Below are 22,227 nucleotides of genomic sequence, written 5' to 3'. Positions count from 1 at the left end.
GTTGTCTGCACCTCAGCTCTCATTTTTCCCCCATCCAGTACCCAGGCTGTAAGAGTAACAATAATATATTTTTTGCTGGATATGTGTGTTTGCATGGCACTTTACAGTTTACATAGCGCTGTCATAAATATGATCTCAGTGGATCTTTCCATTATGAGTAAGTCATTTTTGTCTCCCCAGGCTTGGTCCTGGGTGTAAACTGTTTTCTTATGTACCAATTCAGAATTTTTCTGGAATGATCTGGGGTAGGTAAGATAGGGAAGTGTATTATTATAGAGGCAGAATTCATTCGGCCTGTTGTTAAACAACCAGGTGACCTTAGCTATTTATTTAGCCTCTGTGAACTTTGGTCATGAAGATGAAATCAAATACACCTGTAAAGCATCTGGCATGTAGCGTTAAAGAAATAAGAATTGTTCCCCTTAATAAAACATTAATATAATCAATTGTGAATCTTTGGCTCAGTTATATTTCTGTTACTCTGTAATCATGCGCATAAAATTGTTCCCAGTTCTAACCTATTTTTCTAGTAGGGGTTATTCATCATTAGTTGTCATCAATGTTTCTTGAGAGTAGCATACACGAACAGAGGGAGTTCAAAGGCATTTAGTGCAAAGATTTTGGAGGAGGGGTCACGGGAGGACCTCCAAAAGTCTGGAGCCCTGAGAAATGGCTTTAGTACATTTCGGGGGAACTTGATGGAAATGTGAGCTGGTGGAAATGTTTCTGTGTCTGTCAGCTTACGGAGACACTTCAGCAAATGTCCCAAGCGGACACTGAACTGCAGCAAATGTCTTGATTAATGGACCCATCTTCACAACACTATCGGCTGTGGGTGTACATCTTCTGTATAGTTAAGAAGTCAGGGTTCTAGTTCATAAAATTAGCATTTTTGTAACAGCTTGAGATCGGGGGCGCCGGAGTGGCTCAGTCGGTTGAGCGTCTGACTTCGTCTCAGGTCATGATCTCACGGCTCTTGCGTTCGAGCCCCACATCAGGCTCTCGGCTGACAGCTCAGAGCCTGGAGCTTGCTTCAGATTCTGTGTCTCCTTCTCTCTCTGCCCCTCCCCCACTTGTGCTCTGTATCTCTTTGTCTCTCAAAAATAGATAAATGTAAAAAAAAATTTAAAAAAAACTTTATAACAGCTTGAGATCTAATTTATATACCATAAACATTAACCCTTTTAAGATGTGCAGTTCGTTGGGTTTTTTGGTATGGTCATAGGGTTGTACGGCCATCATCACTAGATAACCTTGGAGCATTTTCCTCACGGAGAAAGGAAACCCTGTATCAGACGCTCGTCTCCCCACCCCCACCTCTGGCAACCGCTCATCTTTCTGTCTCTGGATTTGCCTGTTCTGGATATACCATTTAAACGGACTCACATAACGGTGTGGTCTTCTGTGACTAGCTTTTTTAGCTCACGTAATGTTTTCAAAGTTCACAAAATTAGCATTTGTCTTAATGTTAGGATGCAGGGCTGAGTTAAAAATACGTATCCACTGGGGAGCCTGGGGAGCTCAGTTGGTTGAGCGCCCGACTTCGGCTCAGGTCATGATTTTGGGGTTCCTGAGTTCGAGCCCCGCATTGGGCTCTCTGCTGTCCTCGCACAGCCGGCTTCGGATCCTCTGTCCCCGTGTCTCTCTGCCCCTCCCCCACTCGTGCTCTCTCTCAAAAATTAAAATTAAAATTGGGGCATCTGGGCGCCTCAGTCAGTTAAGCATCCGACTCTTGGTTTCGACTCAGGTCATGATCTCAGGGTTGGTGGGTTCGAGCCCTGAGTCAGGCTCTGCACTGTCAGCGCACAGCCTACTTGGGGTTCTCTCTGTCCCTCTCTCTCTGCCCCTCCCCTTCTCATGCTGGCTCTGTGTCTCTCAAATAAATAAACTTGTTTAAAAAATTAAAATATGTATCCACCTACCCACCCCAACACCTGGCCTATGGCCTGCTCTCATTTTCTTTTCTTTCTTTAGGTGGGTGGGGGGAGAAAAGTAATATGCTTTTATTGAGATACAACATACACCCAGTAAAGTGCAAATCTTAACTGTGTAGCTTGACTACAACCAGATGACCATCACCCAGATAAAAATACAGACTATTAGGGGCACGTGGGTGGCGCAGTCGGTTAAGCGTCCGACTTCAGCCAGGTCACGATCTCGCGGTCCGTGAGTTCGAGCCCCGCGTCGGGCTCTGGGCTGATGGCTCAGAGCCTGGAGCCTGTTTCCGATTCTGTGTCTCCCTCTCTCTCTGCCCCTCCCCCGTTCATGCTCTGTCTCTCTCTGTCCCAAAAATAAATAAACGTTGAAAAAAAAAATTTTTTTAATAAAAAAAAATAAAAAAATAAAAAAATAAAAAAAATACAGACTATTAAAATCAGCCCAGAAGCGGTTTGAGCACCCCCTTCCTAGTCATTACCTCCACCACAGGTACTTCCTGATTATGTGTAGTTTTATTTTTCTGAGTCCCAGCACACCCACACATCGCATGCTGTCTCGTAGCCCCTGCCGCATCCTCATTTTCACAACAGATGTTTCCCCGGCACTTGGGGCCTCGGTCACTGCATTCATTACTGCTGGTTCCCATGGGAAACGAGGCAACACTAAACCTCCCGGGAGCCCCGTGCTGTGCGCCCTGTGTCCTCCTGATTTTCTGGGCCAGGGGACCCCCCCCCCCCCCAGCCTTGGGCCTCCTCCTTGCCTTGGGCTCCAGCTTTCCTTCCAAACACCAGCGCTCCCCCCTCACGGGACTCTCCATCAGGTACAATTTGTGGCCAGCGTTGAGCTCCCACGGGAAGTCTTTTGAGGGGAAACCCCGATTTGTGACAGAGGCAGCCCCCCCCCCACCCCCGCCATTAGACTGGCCTGCTGTGTCTAGGTGGTTTTTACCCTGCTTGGCACGCTATTCCTCTCATGCAATTCCATGCCTTCGCTTCTCTGCAGAAATTTAAAAAAAAAAATCTTTTATGCAGGAAATTAAGTTTTCATTTTAAATTCACTTTATGGTCTTTGAAGAACTTTAGTTTTTTGTGTGGTCCAGAGCTATAGGTTAGCATTAGCATTTAAATGGAGGTATTAAACGCGCTCAAAGACCTTCCACTCATAAGGTGCCCTTACTGGGAGGTTTTTCAAATCTGATACTTTTTTCCTCCTACAAAAAGAATGCAAATGCTATATATATTTTCCCCATCAAATACCCTTTTCTTTGTTTATAGACTTAGGAGAATGGCATTGTTGAACAGTCTCGAATTAGTCTTTTTATATGGAAAGGGCCAGTTTAAAAAAAAAAAAATCACTATTCTGCCCCTCAATGCCGGATTTTCTCTGCGGACTCTCAGAATGAATTTCCCTGTGGTTAATTTTATCCTGTTACACCTCCTATCCCTCCACACACCCTCCCCAGACTCAAATCCTGCTTCTACACAAAGAATGTGGCGTAAATTCTTGCTGGGCAATATGACGCTCTCGGTTACCAGTGCTCCGGGAATCCCCGTAGCTGTAGTAGAGAATCCCACGGACCAGGCTTGGAATCCAGGATCAGTCCATGAAGACTTGTGACCTTGTTCTCAGATTCCCTCTTTCTCTTCTGCCAAGCTAAGGTTATCAAGCCTGTTGTGTGTGGTTGGCAAGAGATTAAACAAGGTGATGGTCGTACTCCTAATTAAAATTTTATATGTGATTGATTATATACACCCTAGTCCTCCCTGCCTCATTTTTCCAACAGCCCAGCGGGGGAGTGAGGTGAATGGTGTACCTTCTGCCTTCTTCTCTCCCTGCTACCACCCACCCTTCCCTCTCTGCCTCTTCTCGGTCCTTCTGCCTGTGTTGTAACAGTTCCACACCAGCGTTGAGCTGAATGGAAGGCACTAGAGGTGGCAGCCAGGATGTGTTTTTCTCCTGAGGTGCTGGCATTCATCTCTCTCTTTGAGCTTGAGTTTGTTCACTACAAGCTTGGGGACGTGGTGAAGACATCTAGAAGATGGGTACGGTCTGACGAGGAGAAAATGAGCCAAACCAGGGAGAAGCGGGGTAACCCGACAGTCAGAAGGCACCCTTGCTGCTCAGAGTGTCTGTCCTGCGCCCTGCAGCCAGAGAAGTCTTTCTAAAACCCAGTTGTCCTCATGTCTGACTTGCTTCTCAGACCCTCTGTGTTCAGATTCCTTCCCATCAACCACAGCGCTGGTTCCCAAATGGCGGCGTATAAATGTAAACCAAAGCAACACTGTCCTCATCTTTGGGAAAATTAGAAAAATAATGACAATCTAGTGAGTTTCTGAGTTTCTTATTGAAGAAAACATGTTTTGTTCTGAAATAATTACCTTTCTACTTGAGTATTAAAATACCTTCTTTTATTAAATCCTGGTAATAACAGGTCATTGTTTTATCTTAACAACATAGGCAAAATAGAAGGTCAACAGGCCTGTCAGTCTCACTTCATCCCCTTATTCCACCTGCCCATGAAGGCCCAAGGTCTCTGGCATGACACACAGGGTCTACTTTGTTCTGGCCACAGCTTACCTTGCTGACCTCTTGTCCTTCCCTCCCTCCACACCACAGCCTTGCACTCCAGTGAGGAATAAACCATTTGTAGTAGCCCCTTCCTCCCAAATATCATAGTCCTCCTGCCTTGCTACCCAGTTCCCATATTCCATCACCTTTGCTTGTGGAATACTTTCTTTCCGTCATGTTTGCTCAGCCCCGATGTCCCCTCCAAACAGCCTTCTTGGACTGCTCTACGAAGGATACAGTCCCTCCGACTGTGCTGTTAGGAAGTCTCATTTGTACCTTTGTTATAGCCACTGTCACACTGCTATGATCCCATGGCTACTGTCCTCTCCAGAGAGCGGAGTTTTACTCATTTCTGTAGCCCCAGTACCTATTATATACTACCTGATGTGTAATTGATACTTAAATGTTTGTTGAGCAAATAAACAAAGAATGATTTTGAGAGGTACTATATAAGCACTGAGGATGCTACAGAGAGTCATAAGACACAGTCTTTGTCATCAGGAAGCCTCATTCTGGGAGAAGATAATAAATACATATTATGGTACATGCACACAATTGAATCCTCTGCAGCCATTAAGAAGAATGAGGCAGGTCGATATGTGCTGAAGTGGAACCATCTCCAAGATATATCGTTAAGCGGGAGAAGCCAGGTGCAGGAGAGCATGTAAACACCATTTCTCTTTAACTATATGGGTACACGTGCACACACATGCACACACACACACAACTGTGCTTGTGTGTGTATACAACGTGTTTGGAAAGATACCCTTGGAAACTAATAACAGCAATTGTTTCCAGGAAAGGAAATGGTGGGTGGCTAGGCGACAAGAGTAGAAAAAGACTTTGCACTATATGCTTTTTGATACCTTTTATTTTGCCTATTAAACAAACACTTATATGTTATGTGCCAGGCACTGCTTTAAGCACTTTGCAGGTGTTAGCTCATTTAATCCTCCTAATACCCGATGTGGGAGGTGCTATCGTATCCTCATGGAAGACCCTAGTACCCTTTTTTATGGTATCCCCAGTTCATAAAGAATCTTATTAGCCTCTTTTAAAAGCAAATACTATACTCTGAATGACACATGTTAAATGGGTGACCCATGCAGTAACAGAGGAGGGAGAAATTGTTGAGGATAGCTTCATAGAGGATTGAGATTTCATCAGTCTTGAGGGTTATTTAGACTTTGGATACACAAGCCCAGTGGCAAAAAGTATAAAGTATGTTCTAGGGACGTTGAGCAGCTCAGTTTGACTTAAATAGAAGGTTGATACAGAGGGGGAAACGGGAGAGAAGGTTTAATAGGGACCAAATCTATACATAAAAGACTTTGGATGTCAGTGTTAGAAGTTTGGACTTGATCCTGTTGGCACCAGTGAACACACATAAGGTTTTTGGTTTGGGTTTTGTTTTTGTTTTTGTTTTTTTACCCTCGACAGTAATCTGATCTAGTTGGAACCAGAGAAGATTAGTCTGGGAGGAGTGAGTGAGTGTGACAGACTCCAGCAGGAGACAGTTGTTATAACCTATTGAGAAGAGACTCGGATTTGCGATCACGTCACTGGAAATAAGCAGGGAACGTACAAGATATTACAGTGGTAGACCTGGCTATGATCAGACAAGAGTCAAAAGTGACACTGATATTTTGAGATTTTGCACACTTTGGAAGTTAGGTACCTGATAAGGGCATCTAGTAGAACGTCTGGAAACCGTGAACGTCTGGAAACCGTGAAAATGAAGCTTTGATCTGTTGAGAGACCAGATCTTGAGAAAGAACATCTCACGCAGAGGTAAAACTTTTGGAAGCAGAGAGAGAAGACTGAAGGGCCAATGCCTGCCTGGGAGGAGTGCCCACAGTGAACAGAGAGAAGAAGAGCCAAGAAAGAAATGGAAGAATCTGAGGGAGCTGGAAAAGGACCTGGTAATGTGGCTCAAAGAGAGTTCAGAAAGGAAAACCATCAAGGGAAGAGGACTAAGTAAAAGCCATTCTGTGTATCTACTAGGATGTCACTGGGGACTTTTTAAAGTGTGGTTTCAGACAAAATGGAGGCTTTGGAAGGAGAGACAGTGAATACGAATGATGCCTTCAAGAAATTTAACAACGAAGAGGAGAAAAGAAATGGAGAAAGAGAAGACAGAGGATTGCATGAAGGGCTTGGGGTTTGTTGTTTGCATGTGTTATTTTTTTTCCAAAGTGGGAGAAACATAAGGATCTTTGAAGGCAGACAAGAAAGAACCAAGGAAAGGGGTAGATACTAGACGCAGGAGTTCAAAACAAAACAAAACCCTAACAAGGTCCTAAAGGTGTTGGGATCAAAGGCATAGGATTCATCTTAGAAAAAGAAGAAAGGAAATCCCTCTTCTGAGGCATGAGGGAGGGATTAGTAAAAAAAGCATTTCAGTGTGGAGAACATGCTATCTCGTACAATCATGAAGATCCAAAGACATAACATACACAGGGCCAGAACAGAGTACGTAGTAAGTATTCAATAAACATTAGCTATTATTGTTCCTGGGTTTACACAGCAGGTGTCCTAGCCTGTCATTTGATTCAATCCTCAAGCTTAACCTGTGATGTTATATTGTCTCCCCTAGTGTTTAAATGCAGAAGCTGAAGTGCAGACAAACTAAGACATGTCCAAGGTCCCGCACGTTCAGTAAAAGTTGTGGGATTTGTGTCTAATTCCACCAGTTGGGAATTAGAGTTGGGAGGATGATGTATTATAAGCCAGAAATGGGTCTCTTCCCTCTGTCCTCCCCCTTTTCATTTGCCACCAGTTGTCCCACACCGAGATGCTCCACGTCTCCCTCTCAGGGCTGCGGAAGACCCCTCTGCCTTTTGCACGGAGCAACTATTTTACCCACCCACCCTCCCCTCCCAGTGTCGAAGAATCGCACGCTGCTTCTTACTTTGTGTCCCATCTCTTAATGAGATTTACTGACTGTTGGCTTTCTCATTCATTCATTCGTTCATCCGTTCATTCATTCCTTTCCGTTCATTCAACACCCACTAGCTGTCTCATCCTCAGGCCACCGGGTAACGAGGAGTGGGACAGAATCCAACCCCACCCTCAGCCCCAGTGTTCTAGGAGGGGCGGCAGACATTTACGTGGTACTTACACGACACTTACTCTCTTCCAAGCACTGCTCATCATTTGATCCTTGTAACAAGCCCATATTACTATTTCCTTTCTCAGATGAAGAAAAGTCACAGAGAGATTCATAAATTGCCCAACAGCATATAAATAGTAAGAGAGACAGAACTAGGATTTACAACCTAGGTCCGTGGTTCCTGAATCCCTGATCTTAACCACTATAAGATGCTGTGTCTCTAACTTCGTATGTACATATATTTTAAAAATACGTATAAAATAGGAGCACCCGAGTGGCTCAGTTGGTTGAACGTCTGACTTCGGCTCACGTCATGATGTCACGGCTCAAGGGTTTGAGCCCCACATCGGGCTGGCTGCTGTCAGCACAGAGCCCACCTCAGATCTTCTGTCCTCCCTCTCTCCCTGCCCCTTTCCCACTTGCGCTCGCTCTCTCAAAAATAAATACATCTTTTTAAAAAATGTGTAATATAAAAATACAGCTTTCCCCAGAAAACATTTTTAATATATATTTGTGTTTGGATGGAGATGAGTGCTAAACAGAAAAGTGAAGGTCAGTAAAAGGACAAGCCTTGCTGAGGATGAGGCTGGTTATCATTCTAGATAAGGAGGGGTCAGAGAAAACATCACCTATTGATAAGCTGACATCGGAGCAAAAATTGGACTGAATTTCTTTCAATACTCTATTTTCCTCCAACCGTCTGTCCCTCTAATCCCATCTGATGCCCTTTTCTGATTTTCTTTCATTTGGCTCAGGGTATAAAGCAATACAGAACTATGAGATACAACAGACGCAGGGATTATCATCACCTCCTTGCCCGATAACTGGTCCTTTTTTTTTTTTTTCTTTTCTTAACAGGAAGTAAGAAAATTCTTCGGTTCCATGCCCTTACCCTCCCCCCGCCCACCCCAACACACACACCATTTTTACCAGTGCTATTCCAAGGTGTCTCCCAACTGTGGACTCCAGAAGGTTAGAATTTCTTCCAGATACATTCACTTGGGTTTTTCCACCATGAACTTCATTTCATTAATTTTCTGCCCATAATTCTGAATTCTCTGGAGTCCTTTACATTATTTCTCTTTCCTTGCTGCTGTTCACGGCCCTTCCCCATTTAGGAACGTTTGCCCTTCGCGCGCACTGTGTATGTGCTTGCACATTAATTAAGGTATTAAGTGAGATCAGTTATAAGCCGGTATCCTTAGCATTCACTAGATGCCTTCCCTTTGAATCTGTTGATTTGCCTCGATCGTTACCCTTTGTTTGTTTTTCAGCCTGTGTCCTATCAGGGATACCCATTCAAAATAAATTCATTTTGCTAGTTTATATTTTTTTAGAGGCACTGTATAAAATGGTTCACTGACCTCCAAATATATGTCAGCCACAGCGGTCTTTTCATCCACCAAATTCACATTGCTACCCAAAGCTATTCATCAAGTTTGTCAGAGTATTTGGGCCTTTAATTAAACGCTGCTGGGTATTGTACATATTTCCATTAGCTCTTTCTGATTTAGTCTATTATTTTTCTAATTGACATCAGTTCTGAGTCACATGTTCTTGAATCTCAGGTGGACCATTTTGTAGCTTTGGTTTATTTAGGTTTTCTTGCTTCTGTAAATAACCTGAGGGTTTAGTAAATACGCCCTGGAGTCTTTGCCATTGGGACCTGCTGATTTGCATATGCTCTTGCTTTTCAAATAATCTGCTGATTTTTTGGTCCTCTGCCAAACTCATTTTTGTTTCTGGCCCTTTAGCCCTAAAAGATATGGGTTTTTTGTCTCAGCAAAGAAGAGAAATCCCCTATCACAGTATCAAGAAGTGTACTAGGGTCCCTAACTAAGACCAAAAAATCATGAGTCAGGGTCTGAGTAACTCGGATAACTGATGGCTGAATAGCAGTTCTTGTATATAATAGCTTGCAGCGAACTATCCTTTCAGCCTCACTCAGACCTTCTCTAAACACACGTGTGAGGTAGCTGGCTAGGGGCGGAGTCAATGGCTAAAGAATAGAAGCAACACACCTATGGGAATGAATCCATTATCTTGGCCTCGTTGGTTAATACTCCAATGGCAAGTTCTTCCATGGAGGTCTTGTAGTCCAGGCCTATCCCTGCTGACCTTTCTGCCCAAACGCTGCCAGGTACAGAAGGATCTCCATATTATAGATGCAGAAACCCAACACCCATTACCCCTTCGCTTCTCCATCCCATCACTAACTGGGAGTCACTTGGCTTCTATGCCTTGTCTAGGATCTCCCGATTCTTTTCTTCTTTCCCACATTCTGAGAGAGAGGAGCAGAATGGGCAGGCTAGCTGGAAAGTCCAGATTTATTTTACTTTAAAGTATTTGCCTAGGGACTCCTGGGTGGCTTAGTCGGTTAAGCGTCCATCTCTTGATTTTGGCTCAGGTCATGATCTCACAGTTTGTGGGTTTGAGTCCCGCGTCAGGCTTTCTGCTGACAGTGTAGAGTCTGCTTGAGATTCTCTCTCTCCCTCTCACTCTGTCCTTCCCTCCCTCCCTCAAACACACACACACACTCTCTCTCTCTCTCTCTCGCTAAATAAATAAACAAACAAACAAATAAACTTTAAAAAAGAAAACAAAATATTTACCTAGTGTCTTAGAAACCTTTGATCTGGGTCCATATTGGTTTCTGTGTTTTGGTGTTTTGTTTTTTTTTTTTTTTTTTGAGAGAGAGACAGAGCATGAGCAGGGGAGGGGCAGAGGTGGAGGGGTGGGGAGGTGGAGGGGGGAGGAGACACAGAATCCAAAACAGGCTCCAGGCTCTGAGCTGTCAGCACAGAGCCCAACATGGGGCTCAAAATTGCAAACTATGAGATCATGACCTGAGCCAAAGTCAGATGTTAACCGACTGAGCCACCCAGGGACCCTGGATTTTTTTTTTTTTTTAATTTTTGTTGTTTATCTTATTTTTGAGAGAGGGAGAGAGAGAGTGAGCAAGCAGGGGAGGTGCAGAGAGAGAGGGAGACACAGACCTGAAACAGGCTCCAGGCTCTGAGCTGTCAGCACAGAGCCCACTGTGGGGCTCAGACGCACGGACCGTGAGACCATAACCTGAGCCAAAATCGGACGTTTAACCGACTGAGCCACCCAGGCACCCTGCATTGTATTTTTTACAGTGTGGATAAAAGAAACTTCTTGAAGCCAAGGACTATACCTCTGTAACTTTCTCTGTTACACAGTTGTCCCCCCTATCCACAAGAATACGTTCTAAAACCCTGCCATAGATGCCTGAATCCACAGATAGCACTACCCTATATATACTATCTTTTTCCTGTACGTAATACCCATGGCAAAGTTTAATTGTAAGTTAGGCACAGTAAGAAATTAACCACAATAACTAATAATAAAGTAGAACAATTGTAACAGTACACCGTAATAAAAGTTATGTGAATGTGGTCTCTCTCTCAGAATAGCTTGTACTGTAACTCATTCTTCTTGTGATGCTGGGAGATGATGAAATGCCTACGTGATGAGATGAAACGAGGTGAATGACACAGGCATTGTGACCCAGCGTCAGGCTGCTGTTGACAATGTATCAAGAGGAGAGTCATGTGCTTTCGGACCGTGGTCGACCGCGGTCGACCGCGGGTAACTGCTACCGCAGAAAGCGAAACCGTGGATAAGGGGGCACGACTGTATTAACTTTTAAGATGTGATGAGAGCTTCCTAAGTGTTAGTGATAATAATACTAGATTTTCCTTTGAAGAAATCCTTTGCATTATTTATTGAAAAGTTGATAATTGCTTAAAACTGAAAAAGCCAGAGGGCCTCCGAATTATTTTTATTCTGCCTATGTCAGCAGCTGTCTCCCAGATTGCTGATCTGGGAAGTATAAATAATATACAGTATAAGGGCCTTGTGCTAATTGGTAAACAGTATGTAGCTTTGAGGCCACCAAAGTACAGAATGCTATCTTCTTTTATCAACCTATGATATTCGATAAATTATTTTTTCAAATTGAAAAAAACTCTCCAAAGTGATATTCAGCACAGCATAACTCTCCTTAACCTGGATTCACCTTTTGATAATCAAAAGAGCATTTACAGGAGCATGAGACAAACACAATTATGCAAGTAAAATGAAGGACCTAAATAAAAAATCACAGAACAAGAGGGTAATTCTATTCACTCTTTCATATTTCATTATTTGATAACATCAGAAGATGAATCCATCAGAATTGCTTTGGCAAGTGCAAACAGAAATGCGCTTGATCAATATTTATTAAAACCTTCAAAATGGGAGAAGGAGTTGAGCAGACTTCTTAATGGACTGAATAATTATTCATACAAATGGGGTTTGACCGAAGGCAGTACCAGACCAAAGAGACACAGTTTTAATTGTACTGAATTTAAAATGCTGATCTTCCTCCAGCCCTGCTGTAGAAAACTTAATTTAAAAAATTATCTGATGGAGCAGAGAGTGACGTACAAATCCTTAAGTTGTAGAGGAGGAAATTTCAGCCACGGATATTATAAATTCAGAAGGTGTTCGAAGGTGGGGAGCAAAATTTCTAGCTGAGGGAACAAGAAGAAATTTTCTTCCTGTCTCAGCAACGGTAACCGAGCTTGGGAGAGAGTCATCGCGTCAAGTGACGGGCCGCAGAGGAATTCCTTTGTGTTGAATGGTTGTATTTTCTGAAGAGAAATAAAGCACAGCTCTGGCGGCCGCTATCAAGAATATCGGGATAGGTTCCTGAAAGGAAGGGACACGGCCAACTTTAGCTTTTAACATCTCCTCCGGAGAGACACCCCCCAGTGCTACTGAAGCATGGTGGTTATCAGAACCGGGCCGATAGGAAACTGCCTTTTACACATAGCGCTGTTGGTGAAGGCAGGGATGTGTGTGCCGCTTTATATGAAGAAAATGTAGGTAGATGACCGATCAACGAAGCCGGTGCAAACCTTAGCACAGCAGACTCTCAGGGTCTCACTGCCTCCTGGATGATTTTCTACTGCCACCAGCTGAGGGAATTTCTACACTGTCTTTTCTAAAGACCATACTTCTCCTGGGATGTCCTGATCAGAACAAAACCCTGCGCACAATCCGATGTAAGAAATGTCAACACACACACACACACACACACACACACACACACACACACACAAAACTGTCCCTTTCGAACGTAAATCTAATTCTGCCACTAACTCCCCAAAAATTATTTAGCTTTTCTCTACCTGAGTTTTCCCATTCCTGAGATGGAAGTAACTTCGCCTATTTCAAATTAGAATTTTCAATCATGTCTGTAATAAAGTCTAAGCTCCTTTGAAGGGGAAGACAAACGAGAGCAATTATATTATATTTTTGAATAAACTAATTTATTCTTCTGACACACAGGATTACCATCCATTTTATTATTGGTCTGGAAAGTACACATCGGAGCTAAGTTTACGCTTGTTCGGGATGTTTCCAAATCAGTCACTGCTGCGTCTTGCCGGCTGCAGTTTAGGGAAAATCAGCATCAGCTAATTCTGATGGAAGCCCAGGATTTTAAAGGACCGAGCAGAGGACACTGTAAAGGTTTTAAAATCAAAAACTGCTTAAATAGCGTCTGCTCTAACCTCTTTGTTTTTCATATGGGAAGCAGAGGTCCAAAGAGCCAACAGCATTTGCCCCAGGTCACACAGCTAGTTAGAGGGGAGGGAAAGACTTAACCAGAATCTGAGCTTAGTTGATCTCTTGAGTATTTACTTCTCTAAGTCTTCCTGCTGTAACCACCTCTTAATTATTTATGGGATGCTTATCCAGTTTATGGATTATTCACTTCCTTTCCTTTCTCTTTTTCCATTTTCCTGCCTATTACCATGTATGCCATTGAGTGAACAGAGAAAACAGGAGTTGAATGTTTTCCCCGACAGTTTAGTGACCCCTCTACTACTGAGTTTTTTGGGTTTTTTTTTTATTAAAGTTCTCAAAATGCTTCATCTGTTGGCTAAAAAGAATTGGGGGAGGCCACTGGCGATACTAAGTTCTATTCGGGCAAGATCTTCCTCCTTCAAACCTTAATATTTAAGAAGTCAGCTTCAGTGCCTAATTCTCTTGTTGACATCAACACTATCATTATCTTTGGAAAGACTAGAGGAGAAAGTCTTCACGATGAAATTACGTAATTATCCCTCTTCCTCCAGGAAGTAACGAGTCAGAAGGGCAGCCAACTTTTGGAAAGAAAGGTCACCTTGTCCATTTCCTGCTCAGGGGCGGGGGCGGGGGGGGGTGGTGGGCAAAAAGCGAGAAATAGAGAGGTGACAAAGTGAAAAAGCCAAAACTCGTTTCTGTTAACTCTGGAATGCTGACTTGACAATATGACTTCATTATTTGTGTTAGAGCTCTGAATTCCCAGATCAAACCCACTGTTATTCAAATATATCTACATCGCCTGGGTGGCTCAGTCAGTCGAGTATCCAACTCTTCATGTTGGCTCAGGTTATGATCTCACAAACCGTGAGATCGAGCCCCGCGTCCAGCACCGCACTGACAGCACAGAGCCTGCTCGGGGATTCTCTCTTCTCTCTGCCCCTCCCCCGCTCCTGCTGTGTCTCTGTCCCTCTCTCTCTCTCTCTCTCTCTCTCTTTTCCTTCTTTCTCTCTCGCCCTCGAAACAAATAAACTTAAAAAAAAAAACAGCTACAGAGTTTGTAAATGAATTTTTGAATTGCTACAATACTGGCTTGTCCCGTTACCACGGAAGGCAGAGGCGTTGAGTTAGTGTGTGAATTTTATTTAGCTCGTCTGACTAAAATTTGCTATACAGGTATTCTTTGCAGTTAGTGCTTTTTTACAGTTTCCAATATTTCCATGTTATGGTGGCTTTGCAGTGCGAACGAGGTTCAGAGTCCTTGATTTTGAGGCCACAGATGAATCAGTGATGCTCACTGTAGCTCCGTGTGCTCATCTGGGCGATGTGGATGATTGCACTTCCTACTGCAAAGGGTTGAATATGCCGGTGCACCTAAGAACTAGACATTAATGTGACCTCAGTCCGAACAGATTCCAACCCCCGGCATGAGACATAGCTGGGTGTCCCTGACAAATGCAGTTTTCCTTCAGGGGTTTAGGACTCTGAAGCCCACCCCACAAAGGGAAGCAGATGGCAGAGGTCTCCCGGGGACTGTGGCAGCCCCCAGTCAGCACCTTCTTTCCACCCCCACCCCCAGGCTTTGGGGACCGACCACCTGCGGTTGCTGTGTGGGAATGACTGGTTGTATTGGGGCTTTCTTTCCTCAGTTTACACAGAAGAGAGCTGAGACTGTTTGCAAGATCTTTCAGAGAGGCAGTGGTATCTTTTACAATGAGTATGGCAGAGTGGGAGGTAGAAACCCCAGGGTTGAGAGACTAGAATGCTCCTTCTTGTTTATAGAAATTTCTGAAGAGCTCTTTTTTTTTTAAATTTTTTTAATGATTATTTATTTTTGAGAGAGAGAGAGAGAGAGTGAGCATGGGAGGGGCAGAGAGACAGGGAGACACAGAATCCGAAGCAGGCTCCAGGCTCTGAGCCGTCAGCACAGAGCCCGACACGGGGCTCGAACCCACGGACTGTGAGATCATGACCTGAGCCAAAGTCGGATGCTTAGCCCACGGAGCCACCCAGGTACCCCTGAAGAGCTCAGAATAAGAAAAGTATTCACACTCAAAATATACAAAAAGATCAGTACAGTTTGCTTATACATATGTTCAGACCTTTGTGCATTAAAAACCAATAAGTAGGTGAAAAATGGTTTCACTTCATGAATATTAAAAGCCTATGAGGAAGTAGGTGCTGCCATGGGTTCTTGGTAGGAAGCTAACTGATGCAGATTTTTTGTAGAAAGCGGTTTGGCAGCATTGCTGGAGTCCGGAACAGTACACTTACCTTTGACTAAATCTGCTCTGGAAATCCGTCCTCAGGAAAGAAAGTATTTTTAGTGGTTTTTTTTTTTTTTTTTTGCTTTTAACGTTTATACGTTTATTCCTTTTTAAGAGACAGAGCACAAGTGGGGGTGGGGCAGAGAGAATCCAAAGCAGGCTGCGGGCTCAGCTGTCAGCACAGAGCCCAACGCGGGACTTGACCCCACAAGCCCTGAGATCATGACCTGAGCCGAAGTTGGACGCTTAACCGACTGAGCCACCCAGGTGCCCTAGGAAAGAAAGGTTTTAAAATTAGAAACAAAGTGTCCAGTAGTCTGTCAACCCAAATATTTCAACTGTAATAGAGAAACTGGTAGAGCATTACTTATATATGGAAAACAAAAACGTGACGGAAATGTGCAAACGGGGTATGTCTTTATAGTAGAATTATAGAAGTACTCTTTTAACCGCTTAATCTTCGTATTTAGTCTGTATAGTCTATACGACATGTATATTTCCCAGTCAGCAAAAGATGAAATTGACTTCATTTTAAAACTTTAAGAAGGGGGTGCCTGGGTGGCTCAGTCGGTTAAGCGTCTGACTTCGGCTCAGGTCATGATCTCACGGTCCGTGAGTTCGAGCCCTGCATCAGGCTCTGTGCTGACAGCTCAGAGCCTGGAGCCTGTTTCAGATTCTGTGTCTCCCTCTCTCTGACCCTCCCCCATTCATGCTGTGTCTCTCTCTGTCTCAAAAATAAATAAACGTTAAAAAAAAATTTTTTTTTAAATAAAACTTTAAGAATATCTGCCCAACTTACCAACATGCCCTTCCTATCCTTACTTGTATAAATATTTGCCCACGGAATCAATGAGGAGAAAGAGTTGCAGTTCAATGCCGTCAAAATAAGAAGAAAAAAAACACAAGCACAGCCCATTGAAAAAAGGAACATGAGGAAGATACGAGAAAATAACCTGCCTGCACCAGAACAAAGCATGAATGTTGTCCTATTCTGGACTGGGTCCAGGAGACCAGCCTACGTGACATCACCCCACCGCTTTCCTGTCCCTCCACCCGCCTCCCTCTCCACTCGGGCCACTTTGGGAAATGCCGCCCAAAGGTGCACAGCAAAGCGAGAGAGAGAGCAACCACGGGAGGAAACCACCTCCTCATAGAATGTTCCATCCATCAGGGTGACATGCAACTCCAGTTTCCAGAATAAGATATTTGGGCCACGTCTAGCAATTGGCCCCCGAATGTTATGGGCTATGAAGAGACTTGCCGTACAAGTCATGAGCCAGAAAATGCCTAAATCAGATGTGTGTTCACTGATCCCATCCTGGCAGCTGAGTGCGTGTCTACTACAACCGTGATGCCCAGAAGCCATGGCTGCTTTTGTAATGCTTGATGGTAAAGATCAAGCTTTCATTTTCCTGGGGCCTCAATACGTGCTGGTGAATTATTTATCCCAATTGGGTTACGTGATTTCCTTTCAGCATGTCGGTGTTCATCATGGAAGCCCATTCTAATTGTAAAGTTTGGGGCATTTTCCTGTTTTCTCCTTGGGGCACCTTGTAGCACCCTTTCTCTAGCTCCAATTGCGACTGTTGCTGTGCTGATTTAATATAGCCTTTGCTACTGGGTGCTGTTCTGCAAGATGAATGAATTTCATTCCATCTTTAAATATTTATGTTTCTTTATGATCTAATATATCATCGTGGTTAGGGGTGATTTTTTTTTTTCCCTAACTACAGAAAAAACACCATCAGTTACCTGTCGATTTTGTTTAATAACTCAGCTTTGCAATTCTGGGACCCGGTTCATCGGAGGCTCTTGAGGACTCTTTTAGTCTTCGAGTCCACTTCAGAACGTCATTCTGGGATTTATAAAGGTCTTCACTGCACAGAGGATATTGAAACATTAAGGACTTAAGTGGCACGCCCTTTATCACTTATCCCGATGAAGGATCCAGGACTAGAAATCCAGGCATCTTTGGTTGCTTGCTCCCAGCATGGAACAGTGGTCTCTGTAGAAAACCAGCCAGTATCTCTGGGAACAAATTTCATCAGATGTTTCAAAAGAAATCCAATTTCATCTGGTTAGATGGGCTCAATGTTACCTCTTAAGATAAGCGATGAAAATATCAACGTCATAATACAGAGAAACCCAGTTCCTTTGGTTTTATCTCAGTGAAAAGCATCACCATCCCTAATGTTTTTAGGTCCTTGGCTCAAGGAGATGGGCAGCAGTGGTTCTGTAACTCTTTGCACACCAGAGAGACTCCGGCTCAAAGTCCTTTGGGAATCACAATAGCTGGGGTGGGTCCTAAAGAATCTGCACTTTTCATAAGCTCCCAAGCACTTTCTAGTTGGAGAACCACCAGTTAAGAACTGCAACCACCAAATCTCTTCTGGCTTTGAAAGAATCCTGAGCCCCAAATGCTCTCTCATTCCATTCGGTAAGTCTAGATTCAAACATGTTTTCTTGAGCATGTTTTAAAATGCCTTCTCAGGTAGGTCCCTAAATGGACAGCTCTCTCCCTCATCTGTGCATCTAAGGGAACCCGAATTCGGTGATACAGGGCTTCATTTGTCAAAACAGGGGCTCGTGTCACGGAGGAAGCCATGGTGTGCCAAGGGACATGCAGAGCCATGGGAAAAATATGATGTGTCTTCCTACAGCGTCAAGCTTTTCTTTAAAATAGTATTTTCAGGGGCGCCTGGGGGGCTTAGTTGGTTAAGCGTCCGACTTCAGCTCAGGTCATGATTTTGCGGTCCATGGGTTCAAGCCCCGCGTCGGGCTCTGTGCTGACGCCTCAGAGCCTGGAGCCTGTTTCAGATTCTGTGTCTCCCTCTCTCTGACCCTCCCCCGTTCATGCTCTGTCTCTCTCTGTCTCAAAAATAAATAAACGTTAAAAAAAAATTAAAATAGTATTTTTAAGTTACAACAGATGCGTTGTGGAGTAGGGGTGGTTCACACGGGTTTTGTACTGAACATGAAACTTCTGAAAAGTTCCTGACTGTATCTGATATTGGGCTCCCAGAAGTCTGCAGGTTAGAGTTAATTTGACTCTCCTATTAGAAGCACCTCTGGGGGCGCCTGGGTGGCTCAGTTGGTTGGGCGTCCGACTTCAGCTCAGGTCACGATCTCACGGTCCGTGAGTTCGAGCCCCACGTCGGGCTCTGGGCTGATGGCTCAGAGCCTGGAGCCTGTTTCCGATTCTGTGTCTCCCTCTCTCTCTGCCCCTCCCCCGTTCATGCTCTGTCTCTCTCTGTCCCCAAAATAAATAAACGTTAAAAAAAATTAAAAAAAAAAAAAGAAGCACCTCTGTCTACATTCAAGGTTACCTTTGACCAGTGATTTCCAACTATGTGGTTCCAGGAGGTTAAAGTGAACCATCATTTACAGAAAATTAGCCCCAAGAGAGGGCTAACCCTCTACACAACGATGTTGAACCGTTTGCTGCCTGGAGTACTCGTAAACCTGCCAATATAAGACGAGCACTTACCCACCACTATTTAGGAAATATTCACAAAAGGGTATTCTTTTTTTTTTTTTTTAAGAGTGTGTTAATTAGAAAAGGAGGTTCAGCAGAGCAGGAAAAGGAGCTAGCCACGTGAAAAGACACCCTTACCGACCACATTCCCATTGTAGCAAAAATGCATAAAATATTCTTGAAATTATGAGCTCCTAGAATGTATTCCTCACTATAAGGATGGCTTACTTCTCCCAGAGGATGTTCTTTTTATCAAGATGTTCTTGGTGAACAAGAAGCAAACGCAAGACTCAAATTCAATGACCCTGGTAGATCTGTAAGATCCCTTCATCTCTGGAATTGCCTTGGGCCTTCTGCCGTGGTCTGTCCCTCCATTGAGGCAAAGCTGCCTTTCCGGTCAGAAAGAAGGAAGTAAACTGCCTGGGAAGGCTCCTCTGTCCTTTGCCTAACCAGCTGTGATAGCATTGCTTGGCTCAGAGCCTGCGCTCAGCTTTACCTCCTGGGTAATTGGTAGTAGCCGTGCAAGTCCGAGCCTCAGTGTAGACCCGGTGAGGAACAATACGGTGGCGTAATGTTGGTGTTGAGAAGAGCAAATGGCTGCCTTCCCCTTTCCTGACTCCCACCTCCCCCATCCTGCTTCTGCATTACTGGAGACTCGCAGTGATGCACGTGCTCTTCTCTCCTCCACCCAGGCTAATGGCCTTGCAGCCAAATGGATCTCAAGTCCCCAACTTTTTGCTAGAATTATAACCAATTCCCTCCCAGACCATTCTGTGTACTGTTGTCACATGTATCTTCCAGAAGCACAACTTGGATGGTGCTTCTGCTCCCAACAGAACCTTGAGAGCTGAGGGAGGGAGGTCCTTTATTGAACTGACTAGGTCTATGGTTCTTTATTAACTTAACTAGCCTGATCATCAAATAGTCTGTCTTCTGGCTTCAACTGCCTTTTCCCAAAACTCTGGTTTTTAGCTGCCATCCCCAGGCTGACCAGAGTCCTCTTCCCAGGAGGAATCTTTGCTTCTGCTCTTCTCTTTTCCCTTAGTCTAGAATTTCTTTCCTGGAAGCCCTGCCTGACAATATGCTACCCCATCCAAAGTCTTCCTTGAATCTTCACCTTCCCCTCCACATGGTGGGCTTTCTCCTTCCTCCCCTATAAATTCATAACATTTATACTTCCCTCCTGTCAATTGGAACATTGTTCTTGTCTTTTTCTGTGAACAAGGAGCGTTGGACTGAGAGTCAGAAACAGGTGCATATCCTGCCACAGTCCCTCTCTTCTCTGTGACATTAGACAAGTCCTGTCACTTTACCATGTTTCAGTTTCCTTTTCGGAAAAAAGGGAGTTATAGCCCCCTAGGTGTAGTGAAGGATAAATGACACATTACGTGGAAATTCACTTTGCCAACAAAAACACAATCATGGTCTCTCTACTTCTCATTATCTTTCCAACTCATCTCTGAGCTATTTGAGGAAAGAGGCTAGGTCTTGCTCATCATTATATACTTCTATTACTATCATGACTTTATTAATACATTATTATTATCTCTGATAATAATAGCTAATATTTATGGAGCATGTATGTTTGTTGGACACCATTCCAAGTGCTTTATATGGATGAATTCATTCTTATAACTCTAAAAGGTATTATTGTCCCACCTTATGGAGGAGAAAAGCATACACTGCACAGAACCTCCAGTGAGTGAGTGAGTGAATGGATGAGGGATCGAATGAGACAAAAATGGTTTTTGCAATGCCTACCGGATGATTATTTCTCTTCCTCTTGGTTCCACCCCTACTTCTTTTTCTTTGGATCTCCCCAGGTAAATGTAACATTAGGGGAAATCTCGAGTGAACTGAGACCCTGAAAGATGTGAGGTCTCCCCGAGTCTTCATTTGGACATGGTCTCAAGAAGAAAGCTCCAGTGAGGTCCAAGAGGACAGAGAATGTGCTTGTCTTCTTCCCCATTGTATTCATAGAGCCTAGAACAACAATGCCTAGTGATCAATAAATGTTTATTGAATAAGGTATTTACAAGCAGCATATTCATTACCACTAAAGCCACATAAGTGGCTGACAGTGGAGATGGTGAACAGTATTCTGTCTTGTTTCCTCAGGCAGTATTACGAGATGTTATACAACACGGCCGACGAGCTCCTGAACCTGGTGGTGGACCAGGGCGTGAAGTACACAGAGCTGGAGTACATCCATGCCCTGACCTTGCTGCACCGCAGTCAGACTGGGGTGGGAGACCAGACCACCCAGAACATGAGGCTGCAGCGGCTCAAGGAGATCATTTGTGAGCAGGCTGCCATCAAGCAAGCCACCAAGGATAAGAAAATAACTACGGTTTAATTGGGTGCACTTCTGGGGGAGGGGTGGGGGTGGGGAGGGGCAGTCATTTTTGTTTACTCAGTCATGAGTAACTGCTTCTTTCAGTAGATTTTTACTCTCCTGACCTCGTTGGTTTACAATTCAGTAAAATAAGTGTATGTGTGTTACTTTCTGTCTCTATTACCAAGATCAAATCAGTGGCTTCTCCAAGCCGGCTGTAGTTTTCAACAAATTCTCCTAACCAAAACAAGACCTCTCCAGGGCCAGGGGAAAAAGTTCTTTTATCTCAGTCCCTGAGACAGACAGCTTTCTGTGTAGCAGCTTGTACCCAGGTCCTAGTCAGTGTATCGCCTCTGCATTTTTCTTTCTGCTGTCTCAAAACCAAGAGCCATCAAATTAATGACAAAAATGGAAGGTTGAATGGCGATCCAACCCTCTTCTTGATTTTTTTTTCCCCTCTACTTTCCAAGAGAAGATGATGAGTAGAGAACTTTTATTCTCAGTTAAACATTGTTTGGATGTGAGTGCTTCTTAGATGCTTTACTTGCTCTCAATATGAGCCCCTAGGACTTTCTCACCTTAGAAAGGAGACCTGGTCCACCCAGCTGAGTGCACGGAAGATGAGACAGCATGACGTTCGTCCTCTGTGCACCCATAGCTGAGTCCATTTTCCAGAGTGCTCCCCGGGGTTATGGGCGTTCACCGCTCGTGGCACACTCGACCCCACCGTGGCTCCCACGTCTCCAAGCACTCCTGATACTCATGGTTGACATGTCACAAGAGAAAGCAATGCACCCACCACCCGGGACACGCCTCGGGAGCACGTGGAGAGGAGAGCAGGAAGGACTTTGACCATACACAGTCATGCCTCACGTTGTGATGGTCCAGAATTGTACAGCTTTGGTCTTGGTAGGAAAAGCAGAAAATTAAAAAATGT

The 22,227-nt window shown here is 44.1% G+C and overlaps 1 protein-coding gene across 1 annotated transcript in view; it reads left to right on the top strand.

Annotated features, from left to right (window-relative positions):
* The window catches only part of EXOC4 (exocyst complex component 4), a 743,049-nt gene extending 721,095 nt beyond the window's left edge, over positions 1-21,954 (top strand). The window contains exon 18 of the mRNA XM_015073047.3: positions 21,074-21,954. Coding sequence (XP_014928533.2) covers positions 21,074-21,311 — 238 coding nt within the window. The 3' untranslated portion in view covers positions 21,312-21,954. The remainder of the gene's footprint in view (positions 1-21,073) is intronic.
* Positions 21,955-22,227: the final 273 nt, after the last annotated feature.

The sequence above is a fragment of the Acinonyx jubatus genome, chromosome A2 (assembly GCF_027475565.1).
Source record: "Acinonyx jubatus isolate Ajub_Pintada_27869175 chromosome A2, VMU_Ajub_asm_v1.0, whole genome shotgun sequence".
Classification (NCBI taxonomy): domain Eukaryota; kingdom Metazoa; phylum Chordata; class Mammalia; order Carnivora; family Felidae; genus Acinonyx; species Acinonyx jubatus.
The sequence above is the reverse complement of the archived record's forward strand: the minus strand, read 5'-3'. Positions and strand labels throughout refer to the sequence as shown.